At 36.5% G+C, this 23,289-nt stretch overlaps 1 protein-coding gene across 1 annotated transcript in view; it reads right to left on the reverse strand.

Moving 5' to 3' along the window:
* Positions 1-23,289, reverse strand: part of APLF (aprataxin and PNKP like factor) — an 86,183-nt gene that overhangs the window by 24,286 nt on the left and 38,608 nt on the right. The window contains exons 5-6 of the mRNA XM_065891656.1: positions 16,736-16,920; positions 4,412-4,767 (exon numbers count right to left, since the gene is read on the reverse strand). Coding sequence (XP_065747728.1) covers positions 4,412-4,767; positions 16,736-16,920 — 541 coding nt within the window. The remainder of the gene's footprint in view (positions 1-4,411; positions 4,768-16,735; positions 16,921-23,289) is intronic.

Consider the following 23,289-nt stretch of genomic DNA (forward strand, 5'->3'; position numbering starts at 1 on the left):
CTAACCACTATCCTGTCATCCGCAACAGTGTTTCCCAAACTTTTCAGTCTCAGGAAAAAAACTATTAAAACTCCAGAGGACTTTTATTTATGTGGGTTATTTAACCTATTAGAAATTAAAAATGAGAAATTTAAAAAATAAGTTTACTTTATAATAGTAATAAACCCTTTACATATTATGATAAATAGCACATCTTAATGTAAATACCTATTTTCCAAACAAATTCGTGGAGACATTGTTTTATACTTTGGAAATTTCTTTAATGTCTGGCTTAAAAGAGGGCATCCGAATTCTCCTCCTATCTGCTTCTGCATTCAATCATTAACACAAATCATGTAGCCTCTGGGAATACTGTACACTTGTGAGTGAGAGAATCAGAGTGAAAAAGGCACACACACACAAAGTATTACTATGAAAATGGTTTTGGCCCAACAGGTTTCCTAAAAGCATCTTGGGGACCAGGACCTGCAAGGGCCTCTGGAACATACTTTCAGAAGCAATGTTACAAACAACATATTAGTTTTTCCTGTATTTGAATTAAAATGGAAATATGTAGTATGTACTTCTTTGAGAATGACTTTTTATGTTTGTATGATTACTCCACATTACTGCATGTAACAGTAGTATACTTTTATTACTGTGTAACATTCCACTGTATGAAAGTGCTATAATTTATTTGTCCATTCTACTATTAATAGACTTTTGGATTCATTCTAGTTATTGGTTTTTATAAATAATACTGCTGTGAACATTCTACTTTTGGCGTACTGTTAGAAGTAATAAACTAATTCAGCAAAGTTGGAGGATACAAAAATCAACACCCAAAAACCAGTTGTGTTCCTATATACTTGCAATGAACAATCCCGAAAGGAAATTAAGAAAACAATTCAATTTAAAAAAACATTTAAAAATAAAATAGTTAGGAAATAAGCTTAAGGAGGTGAAAGACATACACAGGTTTAATTTCTATTAAAGAAGACACAAATACATGGAAAGACATCCCATGTTCATGGAATGGAAGACTTAATATTGTTAAGATGTAAATACTACCCAAGGCAATCTACAGATTTAAAGCAATCCCTATTAAAATCCCAATGACATTTTTTTGCAGAAATAGAAAACTCCATCCTAAAATTCATGTGAAATCTCAAGGAACCTCAAATGGACAAAACAATCCTGAAAAAGTTGAAGGTTTCACACTTCCTGATTTCAAAACTTATTACAAAACTACAGTTATCAAAACAGTGTTGTACTAACATAAAGACAGTCATATAATATAGACACATGGAAGAGAACAGACAGCCCAAAATAAACTCTTGCTTATATGGTCAAATGATTTTTCAACAAAGTTGCCAAGACCATTCCAAAAGGAAAGAATACTCTTTTCAACAAATGGTGCTGGAAAAAGAGGATATTCACTTGCAAAAGAATGAAGTTGGACCCTTCCCTTACACCATAAACAAAATTAACTCAAAATGTATCCAAGACATAAAAGTAAGACCTAAAATATAAAACTTCTAGAAGAAAACAGGGGGAAAGCTTCATGACATTGGATTTGTCAAAGATTTCTTGCCAAATGCAAAGGCAAGAAATGTAAAAGTTGCCTAAGTTCCATGAGACTGCCCCAAACTCTGCCTGTCCTCTTAGCCCTCAGTCTGAAACACTAAAAAATTGGCAAATGTCACAAGAGAAAAAGAAGCCTCAAGGTCCTGACTGCCTCTAATGTTCTCAAGCATGAGTGTTCCGCTTTGCTAGTTGTTTTCAGTGGGAGCTTTGGTCCTCAATAAGACACATCACCTTTACTAGAGATAAAACGCTTATTTTATAGATTATTAACTCATAATTTATATGACCTTATGGAGATAAAATCTACAAGTTTTAATTAAGGTATAAATTTCTTACAAGTTAATAAGAGACATTTCAATTTCTATCCAATTTTTAAAAGCAGTTTACTAATGGAATCATATGCTATTAAACAGAAAAACTATATGGCCCCAAAAGAACAAAATTTTCAAAAAGAATTTTTTGGAAGCAACAGTTTCTATAAAGTTAAATGCTATTTTGTTGTTTTTTTGTTTCACAAAGGATTGAAATAAGATGTGACTGCTTTAGACAGGTTGAATTTGAAGTGCCTGTGATTTAAGTGGTGATTATCTGGACCTAAAATTTAGTACAGAAATCTGTGTTGGAGATACAGACTTGGGAGTTAATACCATAACATCAAGGGAGTGAATAAGACTACCCCTGAGTAATAATTTTCTATTAAGACGGAACATGTAAATAAAGAATTAGAAATCAATGATTAGATAGTAAATATCAGATCTAATATCAAATATTAGAAAGCGTATGAGGAAATGTTGTGTAGAATAGAAGATGAGCAATTTAGGGAAGAATGAACATGTTAAAAAAGGGCTAAGAAAGGAACTGAATGTGTCTTTAAGCAGGACAGGAGACAGGAGAAGGGAACAACACATCCAAAGGACCTAACAACGGCATGACAGCATGGTGCATCCAAAGAATTACTGGGAGTTCAGGGTCTTCTAGACTATGCTAAGAAATCTGGCCTTTAGCCACTGAAGGATTCTGTAAAGGAGAGTAATATTGTCAGATTTTTTTCTCTCTCTTCTTTTTTACCTTTGTTTTTATTTTCTTAGCCAGATCATTCAGGCAACAATGAGGAAGGAATATGAACCTGACGGAAAGTTTGGAGACTTAGGAGATTATTCACTTGTCCCAGAGAGATCACTGCATGAGCTAAAGCAGTAGCATTGAGGCTGCAGAAAAGATACATTTAACTAATTGTTAAGATGCACGTATATAACAAGAACTCAATATAGGTTATTTTCCCCCTTTGTTACAAATATAAACATTTTGTTTTCAAGATTTCAGTGGCAAATATTTCTCAGGTATTAATTATGTGTATCAAAATTAGTGAAGAAGTAAAATAAACTATTCATAAGCTATGACTGGTTAAAACTAACGTGTATCATCATCAAATATGTATGAATTCATTATGATCTTGATAAAAGATTCAATCACATTTAACAAAGACAAGTACCAGCCAAACACCGTTATGGACTGAATTGTGTTCCCTACCCCCAAATTTATATGTTCAAGCCCTAACCCCTAATGTGACTATATTTGGAGACAGAGCCTTTAAAGAGATAATTCAGATTAAATAAGGTCATGAGGGTAGGGCTTTAATCCAAAATGACTGATGTCCTTATAAGATGAGGAAGAGACGCCAAAGATGTGCATGTACAGAGAAAAGGCCATGTGAGGACGCCATGAGAAGGCACTGTCTGCAAGCCAAGGAGAGAGCCTGCAGGAGAAACCCAACCTGCCAACACCTTGATCATAGGCTTTCAGCCTCCAGAACTGTGAGATAATAAATTTCTGCTGTTTAAACCACCCAATCTGTGGCATTTTGTTATAGCAGCTCTAGTGAACTGATACAGATACCAAACAGGATTTTTCAAAAATCCAAAATAATAGAAGGTTTATATACTTCCATTTCACAAGTTTATAAATTATGTTCCATATGCAGGACTAAGGCCATTGCAAATAGACAAAATTGTGAATAAACGCATAAATTATAATGGTTGAAATTGAAAAATATAATTATTCAGGTGTTATAATGGCACTGCATTTTAAAGAGAGATACAATGAATGAGAAATTAACAGAATATGTGATATAAATATGCTATCGAATAGAAGACAAACTGTACTAGAATGTACTGATAAGATACTTGGTTTGATAAGTTGGAATGGCAAAGAAATACTTCTGAAATAGGGCTAGGTAATTATAAGCATGCTAGAATAAACAGAGAGAAACTATAGCCTAAAACTAATTCACAAAGCATGAAATTAGAAAATATGGTACAGTGTTATCAAATGAAGTAAGTATAGGAGTAACCAATCAATCCAGAAAATATATATTTAGTTGTTTTAGAAGGCATCACGGTGACTCAGAAGCACCATTAGAAAAATATAAAGGAAAATGCACAAATATCAGATGCTTAAGCACAACTTAGAATTCTCTTGAGAGTTATACTGTATACAGCAACTATTTATGAAGGCATCTTTCCAACAGCTAAATAAGACATTACATAAGCAGGTATTTTGATCTGAGTGATTCTGTTTTCAAGTCTGGATTCCCCAGTTCAGATCCCTGTATTAATCAGCATATCTACAATGAAACATTTAATCCCCCACAATATTTTAAAAGCCTCTAGCAGGATTTGCTAGAATGCATACTGAGAAAGTGCAAACCAGGAGAAACATGAAAAATCTCCTAACCTTTAGGCCAATGGGTTTTATTAGGCTTTTAACACACTATAGCATGTATCTACATAGCTATTATGCTGTTGAAATAATGGAATTATATGCTAGCTGTAATTTCACTTCATACCTGTAGCAGTTTGCCCCATACATGCAGGATGTCCTCTTGACCTTGTTTTCTTCAGAACCCTGTGGAACTGAATCAGCTGCCTTTGCATGCAAAGTTTCAGGATTGGAGGGATCAGAGCCAGACTCAGGATGAGATCTTTCAGGCTCGTCATGGAAGGACTTGCCTTGGGCACTCAAACAACTCTCAGAACCACTCCTCGCCTTGCTGTCTTTATCTGGTGTTCCCTTAGTGGTGATTTTATGTTCAGGAACCTTACCAAGTTCCTCTACTGGGATTTCATTTCTCTGTGCATTAGTCTTCATGTTATTTACCTCTGTGTTATCTAACGTGATTGCAGAAAATGACTGTGACATTTCCTATAACACAAATCAGAAAGTAAATAATAAAACATGTTTCAAAAGAAATATGTAAATTTAAGCATAAAAGCGTGAAACTACAAGATTCATGCAATATGTATATTTTAAAACTTTAAGATTCACATTTTAAAGTTATTAAAAATACCATTATCTCTGTCTCTAATTTAATAACTTTGAAATGGTCTACCGTTATCAGAAAAGGAACTTATAGCTGTATCAAACCTTTACAATTGTGTCAAACATTCAGTGACAAATAACCAGAAAAATACAAACGAAACATAAGAGAACACAACAGCTGCTTTCGTTTGAATATAATCTTTCCCAAAAAACCTACTAGGCTCTTAAATTTCCTGTTCAAGAATGTGTCACACTTTTATGCCCTGTTCTGTTAATTTCTTAGAAGTTACTGTAATACTTTATTTCTACCCTCTAAATATAATCATGATTTTTTTTTCCTACAGCTGCATGATGAAATTGCTCCTCCTTCACAGAAAAATTTGCATTAAGTTATGAGCAACTTAGAAAATAAATGATTCCTTTGAAGTGGTAGGAATAACAGTTTCAGTTTAACCAATTAAAGGCATCTTGAATCAAGTAAATATTCTCATTAGCACTACAGAACCTTTTTTAATGTGTACTTACCACCAGTAAGTACAACGAATAAGCCTAGTCTTATCCTATTAAAAATGACCTATTAATTACTTATACTTCCTGTGGAGTGAAAACATTGCTCAGATAAACCCCAGTCCTCCTGGTAAGGATGTGATGACCACGTTCTAGATACACGTGAATGTTCACTCCCATGTATAACTAAGAACTCATGTATGCTGGCTGTCTTCTGGGAAAAGCTGGTTTTAATGTTATGTGATATCCAACAGCTCAAATTTCTTGAGAAGGTATTAGCATGACTTTTTTTTAGACTAATTACTTAGGTGTTTTGATAGTTTTTTCTTTTCTAGCACAGTATGCCAACCTTAAAATGTTATCCAAACTGACTAAAGACCTTGCAAAAAGAACCTAGAACTAATCATGGCTCTCGTATAGTAGGTAATAGATAACCAATCATGTGACTACCTCTTGGAGCTGGCCCTCAGGTAGTGGCATTCATGCCACATCCCGCTAACATATACACTATTTCCTCCGAAGCTGCTCAAGTACACCCCAATCTCATCTCCCTCTGCTATAAGACCAACTAACACATGCCAGGATCTGGACCTGGGGGTGGGTGGGGTAACAGAGCAATTCTGATCCACCTCCCCACTTGGCAGTCCACACACTGGGTCAACTCTCACCAGTTTTCTTTTTTTCTGTTCGGACAGTAATGGGGTAAGTCAGCAAATCCACTGGCTAAGCAGGTCCAATAAAATGTCAGTCTCTTCTTCCTGTTGGCATCTCGAAATGCTACAATAAATTCTCTTAGAGCACATCTCTTCTCTTGATTTTAGAAAGGGAGAAAATAACTTCTTCCCCCAAACACAGCCTTCTCCCAGATCTTAAAACCTCCTTGTCTCTCAGTTCTCTTTGTATAAAGCCTGAGGGTGGAACAGTGAATACTTCTCACCCCTTTCAATAAGCCCCACAGGGAAAGTCTAGCTCTCACTGCTGGGGTGCTCCTTTCAAACATGAGATACTTAACAGTACTTCTGTCCTCAGTGTTGGGCCTCAGCAACAGTTTTGTTGACAATAGGGAAAAATATCCCATTCAACGTCCTGTCACATTTAGTATAGGGGAAAAAATACAACACAACTAGGGAAATGGTTAAATAAAGTAGAACACATTCTTACCATGAAACACTGTGCAGAGGTTGAGAAGAATGAGGTAGATCTATATATATATCTAACGATTTTTTAAATTAAACAATATATATATACTATGATTCCATCTAGCTTGTAAAAAAAAATTCCCTATATATCTATGTGAGTACTTACTTGTGTAAATCCACATGAAAAGATTTAGAAGGATGCAAACCGAAATACCAGTAGGCAATAGGACTGAAGGATGAGGCAAATCAAGATTTCCATTTTACTTCACATGTGTCTGAATAGTCTAATTTTTGACAATAAGCATCTACTATACTACCACTTAAAATATGAAAAGCAAACCAAAGAAATGAAATAAAAGATATAAAGTGTAAAGCATCATATTTCAACTCCCTCTACTTCCATGAAATGTAAAGAAGGATTTGTTTTTTTAATATCTTCACAAGGAATATGTTGAACATGTTAATTTATTCCAAAAGAGAAAGGAGTAATAAAGTCACAGATATCAATACTATGGATCAGGGGTTCTCAAATATTTTAAGAGGCATAAAAACTGGAATTCATAATGTTCTTTATGGAACTCCATGAAATATTGATATTCAGTAGGCCCCTGGCCTTTAACATTCGTGGTTTCAATTATTCATAAACGGTCTCAAAAATCTATTACATGCAGTATTTTGTAAGTTTGCTGAGACATAAATTCGTACTGTGCCAATTATAAAACTCATGAGCCAGAGCAAGTCACTGAACTGGCAAATGAGAGAAGAGGAAAGATGGAGGGTGCTCTGTACTTGGAAGAAGTAGGGGAAGGCAGAGCTCCACATTTTATGGCACCCACATGGCTTATGTCCTAGATGAGATGAAAATGTGAAGAATGAAGTGTGGCAGGCTAGAGATTCATGACAGAAGAGGCAGATCTACACTTTGTAAAAATACATGCTAGAGACCTCAGGGATCGGGGAGCATGGAGCTAATGGAAGGTGGCCCTGGTGCTTGAAGGTGGCTAAAATGTACCATATTAAGGCTATTAAAGTAGCCTGTTAACTTGCCCAATAAGCCCTCCCTCGTCCCTCAACCATCTGAAGTTGTTTTTTTTTTTTTGGCCCCGCCATGCAGCCTGTAGGATCTTAGCTCCCCAACCAGGGACTGAACCAGTGCCCATGGCAATGAAAGCACAGACTCTTAACCACTGGACTGCCAGGGAATTCCCCATCTGAAGTTTTAATACACTACAAGGGATAGGATAAAGAACTTTCCCCGATACAAGTTCAATGAAGTAATTTGTTGTTGTTTCCAAGCTGCCCTTGGAAAGAATGTCTGTGCTGATAAATTGGCTTAAAAGTCCTGCATCAATCCCATTAGCACCCACATGCTAAGGACTAAAAAATCCTAAACTCCAGCCCCAGCCTCACTCTTGAGCTTCAAACTCATATATTCAACCACTAGCTAGACATTCCTTCCTCAATATTCTATGCAACTCAAACTCAAAATGTCAAAATTGAAATCCTCCCTCTGTATTCTGGCCATAGTTTTGGCCAACATAATTTATCTATTCATTCTAGCCAGAACCTTGGAAGTCTATCTTTCATTTCTTCTTTCCTTCACTTTCCCCAGATCTAAGCAACAAGTGCTGCAGTTTGTTTCTTAAATATTTCTCTAATCCAGTGCCTTTGCATCATCCTTAATGTCAGTGCCTTGGGTCAGATTCTCGTCATTTCATGACACTGTCAGTGCCCTTATCCCCCGTTTTTATCTTATTCTCTTCCAATCTCTCCTCTGAAGAGCTGGCTTATGTAGTCCTCCTCAAGGCTCCCATAAAAATCAATGTGCTGTCACTTTATTTTAGGATTTGAATCATGTCCCCCATAAGACTATTTGCTTCTTATCAACTATATCTTATTCATCTTTATTCATTGAATTCCATATTCTAGCATACTGCCTTGCATATAACAGAAAGACTGCTTTAGTGTAATGATTATTAGAATGGTCTTTGAAATAAAAGAATCAGATTTTGAATATCAGCTTTGCTATTTCCTAACCTTTGACCTTGAACAAGTTGATTTAAACTTTCAGACTCCCCTGGTCTGTAAACCAGGGATATTATCAACCAACTTTACAGGATTTTCTAAAAATTAAATGAAATAAGTATATCTTAGTACTGGCTATAGCCGATAAAAAAGGCTCAATAAATGACTGTGGGTGTTTTTTCAGTTGTTGTTGTTAATAGCATTATTAATGCCACCATATTACTACTATTTGCTTAGTGAGCGCTTGTTAAATGAATGAATGATTAAATGAATGAAAAGGTGCTTCTGTGGGACTGATCAGAGACATGCTATAAATGGTACAACCTAAATGGCCGATCAGGAGCAAAGGATATAGGATTCTTTGATGCAGTAAACAAACACTAAGAAGCTCTGGGGGATACAGTCTTACTTAAGAGATAGCTACGTAAGTAAGAGTTACACTCTTCACCTCTCCTGTTATTTTGGTCAGCCAAGCCAAGAATCTAGTGTACTCAAGACAAATGAAGATACTCTTAAAATATCACCTCCCTACCAGCTTTCAGGAATAAACAACCTATTTTTGGTAATGTTTCAAAGATTTTATTGAACATCTAGATCTTTTGATATTCCTGATAACTTAAAATGTTTTCTTTCTGAATAACCTTGATTGCAGTCCTTACAGTTGGCAGAAAAGGTCTGACCTTTCTTAAAGGTTCACTTGTGATTATCAAACTTTATGGGTTGGTATAAACATAGGAAAACGTGTAGACTACAGATTTTTCTCTGAAAAAAAATTTCTCTTCTTGGAAAAAAAAAGGGTAGTTATATTGATATTGTAAAAAATCAATAAAAAGAAACCTCAATTAAATAGAGTCAGGATACCAGAAGATGGAGCTCTCATGCCCTGTGATGAGAGCAAAGCCCAACAGAAAGAAGACTCCTCTTCTTTCCTGGCAATGATTCAGCCAATAAAAAGCCATGGAATCTTAGTTTACTATAGTCCGCCAACCTCCTTTTCCTCTCTATAAAAGAGTTCTCCTTCCCTTGTAAAGCGAGAACTTGCAGCACATGGCTTGCCATGGTTATAGACCTCGAATTGCTGATCACAAATAAAACCATTTGTTTTAGGTCAACATTTTGGTGGCCTGTATGGGGATCACAGAAGACCCCCAATAGCTCCAGGGCTGGTGAGCAAACAGGTGCAGTCCCCACAATTGAGTCCACTGTGCTCACTGATTTTTCTCGCAGACCCTGGAGTTCGCAGACTCATGTTTCTCCAGGATCCGAGCTCATATCCTCTTTGCATTTGAAGCTCTCCAGGCTTTATCTGGAATCTATTTTAAGGTTCTGTCTTCCAGGTTAAGGCCTTGTTCTGCATGAGGGTACTCATTTGGCACTTTGGTCCGACTGTGAGATCAGATTGTTTTAACTGAAGCTGGCTGAGAAGCCTCTAGCCTGGCTTCTCCAGGACCAAACTGTTTCCTTAGAACTGTCTGGTATTAGACCTGCGAGCTGTTTGAGTTGCGAGCTGTTTGAATTGAGCTGTTTAAGCTGTTTGAAAATTGTTCTTTTATTATAGAGAAAAACCTCTGAGAACTGGGACCCAGTTATCTAAATATTTTGAGGGCAACCCACCCCCACAACAGGTACTTCAGCTGATTTTGTGTTTAAAAACCACAGTCCTTCCTCACGGGCATTTCCAACTAAATGGACCAACCTGACCAAAGGCAATTTAGAATATCAATGGCCATTATGGGAAACTTTTGAAATCCCCAAATTAATTTTCTTAAAACCAAGCTGGATTACAATAGCTCAAAAACTTCCAGAACTGAACGGAATGACTATTTTGATTTGAAATTTTGAGGCTTCCCAACGTTATCAGAAATCTAAAATTGCCTCTCTGCAAAATAAGATTTTAAGATTAACTGAGGCAAATGATTAAAGAAAAACAAAATAGCTTCTGAAGCTTCAGGCTCGTCTTCCTTAGCTTCTTCATCTCAGGTTCCACCTCAGGTGCCATCTTGTCTTTCTCCCTCAGCTCCTATGGTCAGACTCTGCCTCTGGCACAAACCTCCTCCTTCCTTTTATACTGTCTATACCTCCTCTGTACCCTCAGTGCCCCCATACTAATTTTCTTGCTAAACTTCCCCTTTTGTCTGAAACTCTCCCTACTCCCTCTTCCTTTGAAATTGCCAGAACCTGTTGCTTTAAAATTAAGCCTTCTGAGGAGCCAGAGGCTAAACCCTTAATTTCTTATATTCCCTGGACTAAAGCTGACTGTGAGCAATAGTCAAAGGTTTTCCCAAAGTAACAGAAGATCTTCATAGATTTGCTGAGGAATTTAATACAGTCATTCAAACTTGACAACCTGGTTTCTCTGACTTACATCACCTAGTTCATATATTTGTCAGTGAAGGCCAGGCCCAGCATTGGATAAAAACTACTAATTGGGAAAATCTTGAAAGGTCTCTAGCATTACAAGTGGGAGACCAGCCCAGTAACTTATTATATGATCACACTTAAGCAATCATGAGGCGACTTCATCAGGTAATTCCTACGGCTTTTCCAAAGCCTGTTGATTGGAACAAAATGCAGGCTTGCACACAAAAATCTGATAATCCTGTTTATGACTATTACAATCAACTTCAGATTGTTTTAAAAGAAAATTCTGCTCTTCTTTCAGATGTGGATTCCACCTGGGTAACTGTTAACTCTATGTTTATTACTGGGCTGAACTGGGTCCTTTCCTTTCTAGTAAAAAGGAGCAGGATAGAATGGAAAACAATGTCCACTCCAGATTTAGCTAACCTGGCAAACCAGCTCTCTCCAACTCTAGGTGGGTAACCCTGCCCCACCCCCCAAAAAAAAGACTACTAAAATTCTTAATCTTCAAATCCAGCAACTAAAAGACTCCTAAACAAAAACAAAACCCTCCTAGTTTCTGCTATTATTGTGAAGAGCCAGGACATTGGAAAGAGACTGTTAACAAGTATAAGTACTTCAGGCCTTCAGCCCTCTAACCAGCCTTTCCAACATCTGCCCAATTCTCAATGACAGGACTCTGATAAACTACAGGGGCTCTTCCCAATCCTCCCTCTCAATCGACTTGGAGAAACATTTCTCCAGATTGAGGATGAATCTCTTCTAGTCTTAACTGACCCTGGAGCCATACTCTCAATGCTCAACCCCGCTACTATAAAGCAGTCCCTAAAACAGCTCAAATAGTGGGACTTCTAAACAGCCTCAAGAGTTTCCTCTCCCTGAGCCTATTCCCTTTTGTTTAGACCCTTTGAGAGATGCACACCCTTTTCTCCTTAGTTCCTCTGCCCCTATTCATTTATTAGGCTGAGACTTCTTAAAGAAGTATCATGCTGGAATTTCTTTCTCCCAAAAGGGGGAAATAATTCTAGAATTTGACAATAGTCATCAAAGTAACCAATCAGGTGAATTAAGTGATCCTTTGACATCTTTTATTTGTTTTGCCTCTGATGGCACTAGAGCTAATTCTGGAAACACTGATCATTTGTCCCTAGTGAATCAGCTCCCACCCTCCTTATGGGCAAAAACTCCAACTGATACTGGCAAAATTCACAGCGCACCTCCCATCAAGATTCAAATAGAGCCCTCAAAACCACTTCCAGAATTAATATTCCATAAGAAAAGAAGGACTTAAAGGCATAAAGCCATAAAAGAACATTACAAGGCTCAAGGTCTCATTATCCCTTACACCAGTCTGGTAAGAAAACCTAACGGCTGAGGGTGGAGGTTCATCCAGAATCTCTGAGCAGTAAACAACATTGTTATCCCTTGACACCCTGCTGTTCCTAATCCCCGTACATTACTAACATCCATTCTTACTGGAAGTAAATTCTCTACTGTTACTGATTTATGTAGTCCATTCTTTAATATTCCAGTTGATGAAGCTGGCCAATACCTTTTTGCTCTCACTTGGGAAGAAAAACAATTCCCCTGGACAGTAATGTCCCAGGGTTTTGCTGAGGGTCCTTCTTATTTCTCACAAATCCCAAAGGCTGATCTGGATTATATAAAGTTCCCTAGAGGTTCTACTATGTGGATGATTTGCTTCTTTGCTCTACTTCTCAATCATCCTCACAGGAAGACAGTATTCACTTGCCAAAGTTTTTAGCCTGAAAGGGACATAAGGTTGTCAAAGAAAATCTGCAGTTTGCCCAAACCTGGGTTCGATATTTAGGGCATCTGATATCAGAACAAAAGCTACATGTAGATCCAGATACACTTCATGATGCCCTAAGTTTTCCCAAACTCCAAACTAACCGCCAACTGCAAAGTTTTCTCAGGATAGTTGGTTACTGCCAAAATTGAATTCCAAATTTCTCTCTTACGGCCAAACCTCTGTATGCCTTAGTAAACAATAACAACCATGACTCAAACTTATGGGAAGAACCAAACAATATAGCCTTTAAGGCCTTAAAGTTGAGTCTGATGAACCCGCCTGCCCTTGAGAATCCCAATTATCAAATTCCCTCTTTTCCTTTTTGTATATGAAAAAGAAGAGAATGTCCTTGGCGTACTCACCCAAAACCACGGGGTCCACCATCAACCCACACTGCATTATCGCCAATAACCGGACCCTGTGGCACAGGGATATCCTGCTTGCCTTAAAGCCATTATGGCCACTGCCCTTTGGGTTAAGGCCCCCAAGAAAACTGTGGGATCCCCTCTAACTATTTTTGTACTTCATGCAGTAGAAGCCCGCCTGAATTCTCATCACCCTCAATATTCCTCAGCCAGCTGCCTGACCTCCTATGAAGGGAGTCCTTTTGTTGACTGCTCCTCGCGTAACTCTTTTACGCTATAACCCTAACCCTGCCCCCCCCCCCCCGTCACGAAAGAAGTCCCCCTTGACTGCTTAACACTGACTGATCACCTCCCGACTCCTCGTGGTGACTACAGGAAAGATCTCTCAGTAACACTGACTTCTCGTGGTTCACTGATGTTCTTATTTAAAGGGTAACAATGGCAAATATTATGTTGGGTGTGCTTTGCAACTCCTTTTCATGTTGCTGAGGCAGCAGCTGTATCAATGGTTACTTTGGCCCAACAGGCTGAATTATACACTCTCAAATGGGCTTGTACTTCAGCTAAGGGCAAAACTGCCAATATTTATACTGATGGTACACACTTTAAGAGTAGCTCATGATTTTGGAATACTGTGGAAGCAACGTGGCTTCCTTACTTCCAGCAGAAATAAAATTTTAAATGGCTCTTACGTTCAGGAATGCAATAGTTTTATCTGCCACTTTAGCTATTACTAATATTCCAGGGCATTCTAAACTTTACTCTCTGGAAGCTAAGGGAAATCACTTTGCTGACATTTTTGCAGGGAATGCTGCCCTGAAAGGGGCTAACAGCCTTCTGTTGGTCCAAAGGAACATTTCCCCAGATGATAACTTAGAAAAACTGGCTAAAGAAGGCCAACAACTGGCCTCAGAAAAGGAAAAACAAGATTAGAAATTCAAAAATTGTTGGTTTGATAAAAAGAGAAAGCTCTGGTTTAGACTAACTAACAACCCAGTCCTACTGGAGACTCTAAAATCCCCATTCATCACCCCTGTACAGGCATCAGACCACTGGTCTACTGACAAAATGACAGCATTCATGAATCAGTATTGATGGGGAAACACTGACAAATCCACCAAAAGTATCTACCTCACTTGTCCCACTTGCCTGAAATACAACCCAAAGAAGTCTGTTTGTACTGCTCCTAAACAACTTAAACTGTCCAATGGACCACTCAAGGTCTGACAACTTGCTCTGGCTCACGGATATAAATGTTTTAGCAATGGTCTATGTGTTTTCACATACAGACAGGCCTCCCTTGCAGACAGGCTACTGCTTCTTCTGTGGTTAAGGTCCTTTTAGAAAAGAGTATCCCTACCTGGGGAATTCCTCTCAAATTTCATGGTGATCAAGGAACACATTTTACTGATCAGGCCCTTCAAGTCTGCTATTTAGCCAGTTTTATAACACTTTCACGGTGCTTTCCACTCTCAATTCTCCTTTAGGTGAATGCACTAATGGCATTATTATGACTCAATTGGCAAAATTTGTAAAGGCCCTCCAGATACCTCGCCACTGGTCCTTCTAAATCTCAGATCCACCCCTTTTGGAACTCAGAAAGCTCTCACCCTTTAAGACAGCCACAGGATGCTCAATGCACTTGGCTCTTGCTTCTTCTGACTCACAACTGATACGAGGAGAGATCCTCCAATATTGCAAAGGCCTAATTGCTTCTATTAAAAATAACCATGTTTTGGTAGAGCAATCTTTTCATAGTGTACTTGTGGGAGATGATGACCTTAAACATCACCTGGCAACCTGGATATTTTGTCTATTGGAAAGAAACACCTCCAGAAGAACTCTCTTCAACCTCACTGGAAAGGCCCCTATCAGGTACTGCAAACCAGCCCTTGTGCTGCCAAACTCCAAGGAGTGGACTCTTGGATTAATGTGACACACTAAAAACTGCACTGAACCCTGACTGGCCCTGCACATCATCTGATGACCTGAAGGTAAAGATTTCCCGTAATTGAAGCCACATCTGATGAGACAGCTTTCCCTAGATATCCAGACCAGGCCCGTTGGAACCTTGTCTGCCAAACCTTTGATGATGACATAACACTTCAGATGCTCTCCAATCTCTATGATCTTTATAACATAGAGACTTTAGATTAAAAGTGCCTGAAAGTTCTTCCTCCTACCTCTCCTTGATACTTGAATGTGACTTCAATAGGTTTCCAATCTGTACTTTCTCTCCAATGTGAGACACCACACCCAGCAAAGGCCCCTCCTGGCATTAAGGGACAAAAAGCCACTGAAACCAGAAAACCTGATTCTTGATCAGCAGTGCTTTCAGAGAAAGACCGTGATCAAAAGGGGTAACACGTAAAATATTAACAAACAGAAACTTCAATTAAATAGAGTTGGGAGACCAGAAGGCAGAGCTCTCGCGCCCTGTGATGATAGCAGAGCACAACATGAAAAAGAAATACTCCTCTTCCTTCCTGGCAAGGACTCAGCCAATGAAAAACCATGGACTCTGTTTACTATAGCCCTCCCAACTTCCTTTTCCCCTCTCTAAAAGCATTCTCCTTCCCTTGCTGTGCAGGAACTTGCACGTGGCTCATCCATGGCTGCAGACCCCAAACTGCACTGATGACCTTATTAAGTCTTTATAGCCAATATATGAGTCAGAACACATTTTGTTTTCATTTATTAAACTTGACTCCATAAGTAAGCAAAGGAGTTGAGCCTATAGTGATTATACCCCACTTCTCTAGCTTGAGGAAAGGATCCAGTGAGAAGCAGGATCTCCTCTAATGGGAGAGGAGGCAAGAGTGAGGGGAGAACTATAAAAGGTCTGACTCTCTGGGATAACTGCTGTAATTTCCATCAATCCAGTGCATGCTATTCTAAAACCAATCCTACTCCTATGGCTCTCAATGAGACTAAATAGATGGGGACCCACAAAGCTTAGCCATCGGTCTACAAGGATCATGAAAACTGTCATCTAAAGCCACCCTACTCCGGAAAGGAAGAATACCTGATCTTTTTGTCCTAGGGCCATCTCTCTCTCTTTTTTTCCCCCTTCTCTCTCTCTTCTTAAATTCATCCAATAAATAGACCTCATTTTCTTAGAGTATCCAGTACCAAAGAATGCTTCAGTCAGCCAAACAATTCTAGTGACTTAGCAAAAACTGAAAGAGGAAAGAAGAGATTTATAAATACTGCAAGTTAGTCCAGAAGTAATCCTGCAACAGGCTGTTAAGAACTACTCATTTGTTGTTCCTCTCTTCACACTTATCAAAAAGAAGGTAGTTACAGGCAGTCTGAGAATGACCAATAGAATAGAAGAAACCAGATTTTCAAAATGGAGGTACCAAACTATGACCAAAGTCAAGTGGTCTCCACCTTTTTTTCAGTCTGAAAATGTCTAAATTAAATAGCTTTGTTTTCTACATTGCAAGTGCTATATTAAAGATTAGTTTCAGCAAGCCAAAAACAAACAAAAGAAAAACTAGGCCTAGTTTTTATCTTGATAAACTCAATATAAAAAGCATTTTTGGTTTTTCCTTGATATATACAGCATATAACTATTCCTAACTAGAACACCTGATGAAGAAAATAAACAATCAAATTATGAATTTTTAAAAAATCACCTTGGATGAAATGATAGACTCTTCCTGGTCAGCATTTTTGCACTTTTTTCCTGTGTCTTGCTCTGCTGATATACTTTCTGTACTTCCTGATGAAATTAATCGCTTTCTTCCTTGCTGTGTGATGTTTACTTGGGTTTTGTCTTTGCAGATTCCTTCTTTTCCACTTTCTCGGATTACATTATTATCTTAATCACACACAAGTACATAAATACAAAGAAAAAGAAGAAGAAAATTATCTCCTGTACCTTCAAATGTCAATAATCCATGCCAAAAAAAAAAAAAAAAGACAGAAGGAAAGAAAAAGGATAAAAGAGCAAGTAAATTTAAAGTTCTATTTATATTAAGGCCAATCTCCAATCTGAAAATGCATATTTGCAAATCTCAAAAAGTATTAAGCAGCACCATGGCCAAGAGCTCCAGCCCTGAAGTCACCCTGGCCAAGATGCTAATGTGGGCAGGCTCCATCCTTTAACTGTTTCACCTCACCTCTCTCAACTTTGGTTTCATCATCTGGAAAAAGGGAGTTATAATAATAACTGATGGAGTTATTAGGAGGAGTAAATGAGGTAAGATATATAAACTCTCAGAGTACCACATGTATGTTAGTTATCGTATACATTTTTTAAAATTTTGGCATTGAATTTCTCTAACAGAAAATCTGACATATAGCTATCCAATGAATTTTACATATACTTACTGAGCCTCTATCATCCACAGTGAGGAATACAACTTAAGTTACCTTAAATACAGATTAAGTACCTAAAATAACTGAAAAGGAAGAGCAACCTCTACAAACTTCACTGATAAAGAAAACAAGTCTCAACAACAATGGACACTGCATTGTCATAATACTTATTCAAGGTTCAATGTAGTGGGGAAACTTAAATCAGCATCATATTTTGTTAACAAATTCATGAATTGTCTAATCAGAAAAGAAAAAAGATCTGCTTATTTTAAGAGGAAAATCTTCATGGTTAGTTGTCTTTCTCCTCTACTTCATGAGGGCAGAGACTTTCTGTGCCTTGTTCATTGTCCCCCATTTTGTGTCTCTAGTATCTAGACCTATACCTAACACAAAACTGATACTCAATGAATATGTCTGAGTAATTGAATTGTTAGCACACACAGAAATTGTCCAAAGATCCTTTGAGAGACTGGATACAGGTATGTAAGGCAATCTGTAGTCACTATTTTAATGTTCTAAAGCAAAGGTTAGCCAACTTCTGTAAAAAGCCAGAGAATAAATATTTTAAGCACTGTGAACCATATAATATTTGTCACAACTATCCAACTCTGCCTTGTAGTGTGAAACCAGCCATAGACAATACATACATGGATGAGTATGGCTATGTTCCAATAAAACTTTCTTTACAGAGACAGGCAGTGGGCTGAATTTGGCTCATGGGCTGTAGTTTGCTCAGAGCTGTTCTAAAGGATATTCAAATGCCCTGAAATGACACACCCTCATTAAATTCAGAAAAGAAATACTAATAGAATATTGTCCATATTATTGAACAGGAAAATCACTGAACCAATATAAAAGTAATGTATTTATCAAAGGAAACTTATGAAAAAACTATCTAATAACTAAACTCAGCCTCAATTATTTAAATCTTTGTTTTGAATCTAAATTAGGGAACATTTCACATCATTTTAGAAACTGGCAGAAATAGGACTAAATAAAACTGACTATACAGTTTGGTGAAGCAAATGACCAAATATTATAACAGTTATGAATTAGTGAAACCAAGGGAAATAATCAACTGTGATACTGTTTACTATGCTAGGAACTAAAAAACTGTATATTAAATAAGGCACAGCTTTTCCACAAATGAGAGTTCACCACATTCCAAGTGTCACAGATGTATATAAAATTCTAAAATTAAATATATATATATTTAAAATATCCAATTCTTTAAAATTCCAAATGATATACTACAAATATCCCTTCTAGGGACCAGAGCTCATTTTTTTTTTTTTTTTTTTGCATAGGAAGAAGTCATTTTGATATTGTTAAAATGTTCTTCACAAAGTGTATATAAAATATGTAAGTTAACTGGCTCGTAACAATCTTTATATCTGGCATATAAAATATTTTTCTAAATCCAGGATAGGTATACTTAAATGATAGAAATATAAAAGAAATTAGCTATTAGAGCAAATCAGTTTATTTTAAACAATTACTAACTGCATTTACTTACATGATCAGTTACACTAATACTATATGAATACTAGCTCAACTATATGCATATATGTCATTAAAATCACAACCATCCAATTTTATCCTCCAAAGAAACCACTTCTAACAGTTATAGTAACAATTTGATGCGTATCCTTCTCAACTTTTTCCTAAGAATAAGCAAATATATTTACAAATACATAAATATATACAGGGCTAAAAGTATACATGCTATTATTTCTCTGGGATAAATACCTAGAACTGGAATTTCTGGACCAAAATGTGTTATACATTTAAAGATTTAAGAGATATTGGCAAATATCTCTATTTAATGTCTCTAAATAACTTTAAAAGGCTATACCAACTTATACTTCCACCAACCACGTTTGCTGATACCCATTTTGGTCAGTACTGAATATTATCAATTACTGAGATTTTGATGAGCTTAATAAACAGAAACTGGTATCTGGTTGTTTTAATTTACATTTCCCTATCTGATAGTAGTCATATATTTATTGGCTGTTTCTATTTATTCTTCTGTAGTACAGCATATACAATGCCCCAAATTTCTACCAAGTTCTTTCTTTTGTGTTACTAAGTAGACAATTATTAAAAACCTTCTATCTATTTTATAACTGTGACAGATAATATCTCCCAGTATATTGTTTGTCAGTCTGCTATTTGCCTCTGACTTTGTTTACAGTGTCTTTTGCATTAAAATTTTTTTTTTACCTTTAATCTAAATAGATCTGCCAAATTTTCCCTTATGGTTCTAGGCTCCTCATCATCTTAAGACCATTTCCCAGAAGTAATAAAAAATATTTCCCCATATTTTCTTCAAATGCCTTAATAGTTTCAATTTTTACATTGGTTATTAATTCAATAGAAGTTTATTTATGAATATGGCATGAGCAGTGAGTGCTCTATTATTATTTCTTCCAAATGGAAAGCTAATTCTCCCAACATATTTAAAAATGATGCATCCTTTCCCCATCAATTTAACTGATAATTTCTTATATATTAAATGTGTGTTATTCTAATCTGCTTTGGGGTGTTTCACTCTTTTTTACTGGTCTAACTTACCTATTCCTATGCCAGAACTATCAACTACTAAAAGTAGGCACGAGCCTAGATTGTGAAAAAGGAAAGTTCTATAAAGAAATGAATATTTCTGTCATTCAAACTGTCCTTGAGCATATATAAAAAATCTCCTAATGCACTTTATACAATGCTGACATAGCTCTAATGTCAAAATCTGACATGGATGGCACAAATGGAGAAAAATACTAACCACACTTATGAATATAGATACAAACGTCCTAAACTAAATATCAGCAAATCTAGCACAGCATGAAAATAATAAGTCACCACAGTAAAATTAACTTATTCCAGGAACACAAGCATGGTACAACATTAGGAAATCTACCAACATCATTAATTTCATTATCATATGAAAATGCAGGACTGTTTCTATAACAAAATTTCTTTTCAAAGAATTCAACAGTTATTCCTAAAGGAATCAGTCAATCACACTAAACATGATAAGTATCAGAACCAAATACCAATCATATTAAATGCTGAAACACTAACAGAATTACTGTTAAAATCAGGAATACAGATGCCAATTTTATCCATTTTTATTTAAAATTTATAGGATCTAACTTATGAAATAAGAAATGTTTTTAAAAGCAGTAAATAGATCAGAAGAGCCAAAATTATCATAATTCTGTAGATATGACTATACAGCTAGAAAATCCAAGAGGCTAAAAAATGATTAGAATTAATTAGATCATTTAACAAGGATGCTTAAAATAAAGTAAATGTTTATAAAGAATAAGAAGAGCTTTAAGTAAACTGAACCATAATCAAATTAAACAATGTCAGTTAAATATTTATAATCTGTATTGTGTTGTCATACAGAAAATATTCAGAGTACAAAATTAAGTGTAAACTAAATGGTTTGGGGATTACTTACTACTTCAACCTTATCAGCATGTGCCATTTTTCATAACTCCATGTTGGAGGATTAGAAGATGGGGAAAGAAGAATACTAAAGGGTTGCATGATAACCAGTGAAAATACAAAAGCTGCCTTTTCAATCTAGCAAGAGTGTCATACCCTAGGAGTTCTAACTTGTCCTGGGGTCTAGAAGGTTGAGGAAGCAAATGGAAGCAAAGAGAGGGGAGGCTCTAATACCCTTTGCCCAAATATTTATATTCACTTACCAATCACTAAGGGGCATGGAAAAATTTTAGCCCAGGCCTGAGGAGCTCATGATAACATCTAAGGGCTAGTACCTGGGGACCCAGAAAAGTAAATAAATTAGAAGTATACTGGTTGAAAGACAGAAAGGATAGCCTGATCACAGCAAACAGTCACGTACATATAAGAATTAAACTAACAGTTAAACTGAGAAAACATCTAGAAGAGAATGCAAGGGCATATTAAGAAAATAAAAAGCAAAAACCAAACCAAACCAAACCCCCAAAGCATACAGAGGGTAAATTTAGGCGGCCATCCAGGTATAGTGATATGGTTCAGAGCATGGGCTTTAGAGCCAGACAGAACTAGGTCTCAATTATAGCTCTGGCATTTATTATGATCTTAAAAAAGGTAGTTAACATCAGTTAACATTATTATTTGTCCTGTAATTAATGTCACAGATGGTTCCAAAATATCAAGATGGTTTCAGATAGTCTAAATAAAGATCAATGAACACAATAGAGTACTAAAGCTGCAAAAGACATAAGAAAGTATCCTACATCTAAATGAGCCTAAAATGCATCTTGGAAATTGATTTTTCAAAATCATTAGCATCAGTCTATTGACCTGGATGATATATTACTTAAACAAACAGAACAATAACAATAAAAACTACACAGCAGAAAAAGTCAAATTATTCCAACCTTTAATTAGCTGGATTCAAGTACGAAACTGTCCTTTACTTCTAAATCTTTCTGTCTTTAAAGGAGTTAAGTAACCTAACTTCACTTTTTTAAGTATTCCCCCAAAGTCTGAATTTTTAAGACATGCCTGAATGCAAAGACTTTTTAATCTTATTTTGAAGCTTTAGCATTTTAAGTATATTATGTACTATATAATATTCCTGTCCAAATCAATGTCAAATTACTCATTTGTATTTTCAAGGTGAGGTGCCCAAAAAAGTGCTTCTTATTTTATATGGTGCATTTATCAAGTGAAAATTAATGGATATTTGCTTCAAATTTATAATTTGAAGCAAATATATTTTAGACGATTATAAGTCATGTAATAATGGTAGTACAGAAGCAGATAGAGTACAAAATAACTCTGAAAGAAAAGAACTTGTTTGCAAGGAGGCAGTTCACACTGGTCCAATTTTTGGTCAAATAATATTCTTTCTATATTAGAGAAAAGGTTCTACTGAGGGAAAGTGCTGCCCCCTCTCCACTACCATCCCCCATTCCCGTCCTGCAAACTGAGAAGAACCACACTTAATGAGAAATGTTACTGATAAAAATATATTATACACGTAATGATGGGGGGTGGGGGATTGAAAACCACTGTCCTGGAATAAAACACTTAGCAGGAAATCTTAGATTTAAATACGAAAATTCTCTAGACTAAATCACATCTCCCTCACCACATGATATATAAGCTATTTTTGCCACAAGATCACTCTGATCCTACTACAACCTAAATTAGCATCAAATAAGGAATATTCTGTACACAACATATTTGATCAAAAACTTTAGAAGACTTCTATGACCACTATGCTGAACATGAGAAATAGTAAGAGTCGGAACATTCAACTAACATATATTGTGCTGTTAATTGTACTGTCAATTGTGCTGTTAATTTATAAAAGACAATGTTCAAGGTAAAAAGGCAGATTGACTGAACTGATCATCCCAAACAAAACCATTACAAATTTTAGACAAAGTATTTTTTTAAAAAAAATAACTATTTGAAGGCACTAGAGAATAACCAAAAAGGCAGAAATGAAGAGTCTGACCTTGAAAAATTAAACTACAGTCTGTGAGGTTTATCAATTTATGACTTTTTCCCTGAGGGCATCCCCCAATTCGCAGGTGACAGAAAGCTGCAGCCTTACTGGCTTAAGTGGTCAGAGGGCTGAGTTTGAGGCTAACAGAGTAGGTAGAAAGTTAAAGACAAAATTCCAGAAGGAAGAAAGGCTTAGAGAGCCAAGAACCAAAATCTACATTTAAAACTGACCCAAATCCCTGGCTGGTTGCTAAACTACATGCGCAGAGACTGCAGCTGCTGTCTACACGGAGGAAACAGAGTTCAGGGCCTGAATTAAATGCCCATTAAGAAAACAGGAAGTAAATTTCCCATTAGGCCCAGTTAATTGCCTATTAGAATAAAAATATTT

Source organism: Phocoena phocoena, chromosome 14 (genome assembly GCF_963924675.1).
Source record: "Phocoena phocoena chromosome 14, mPhoPho1.1, whole genome shotgun sequence".
NCBI lineage: Eukaryota > Metazoa > Chordata > Mammalia > Artiodactyla > Phocoenidae > Phocoena > Phocoena phocoena.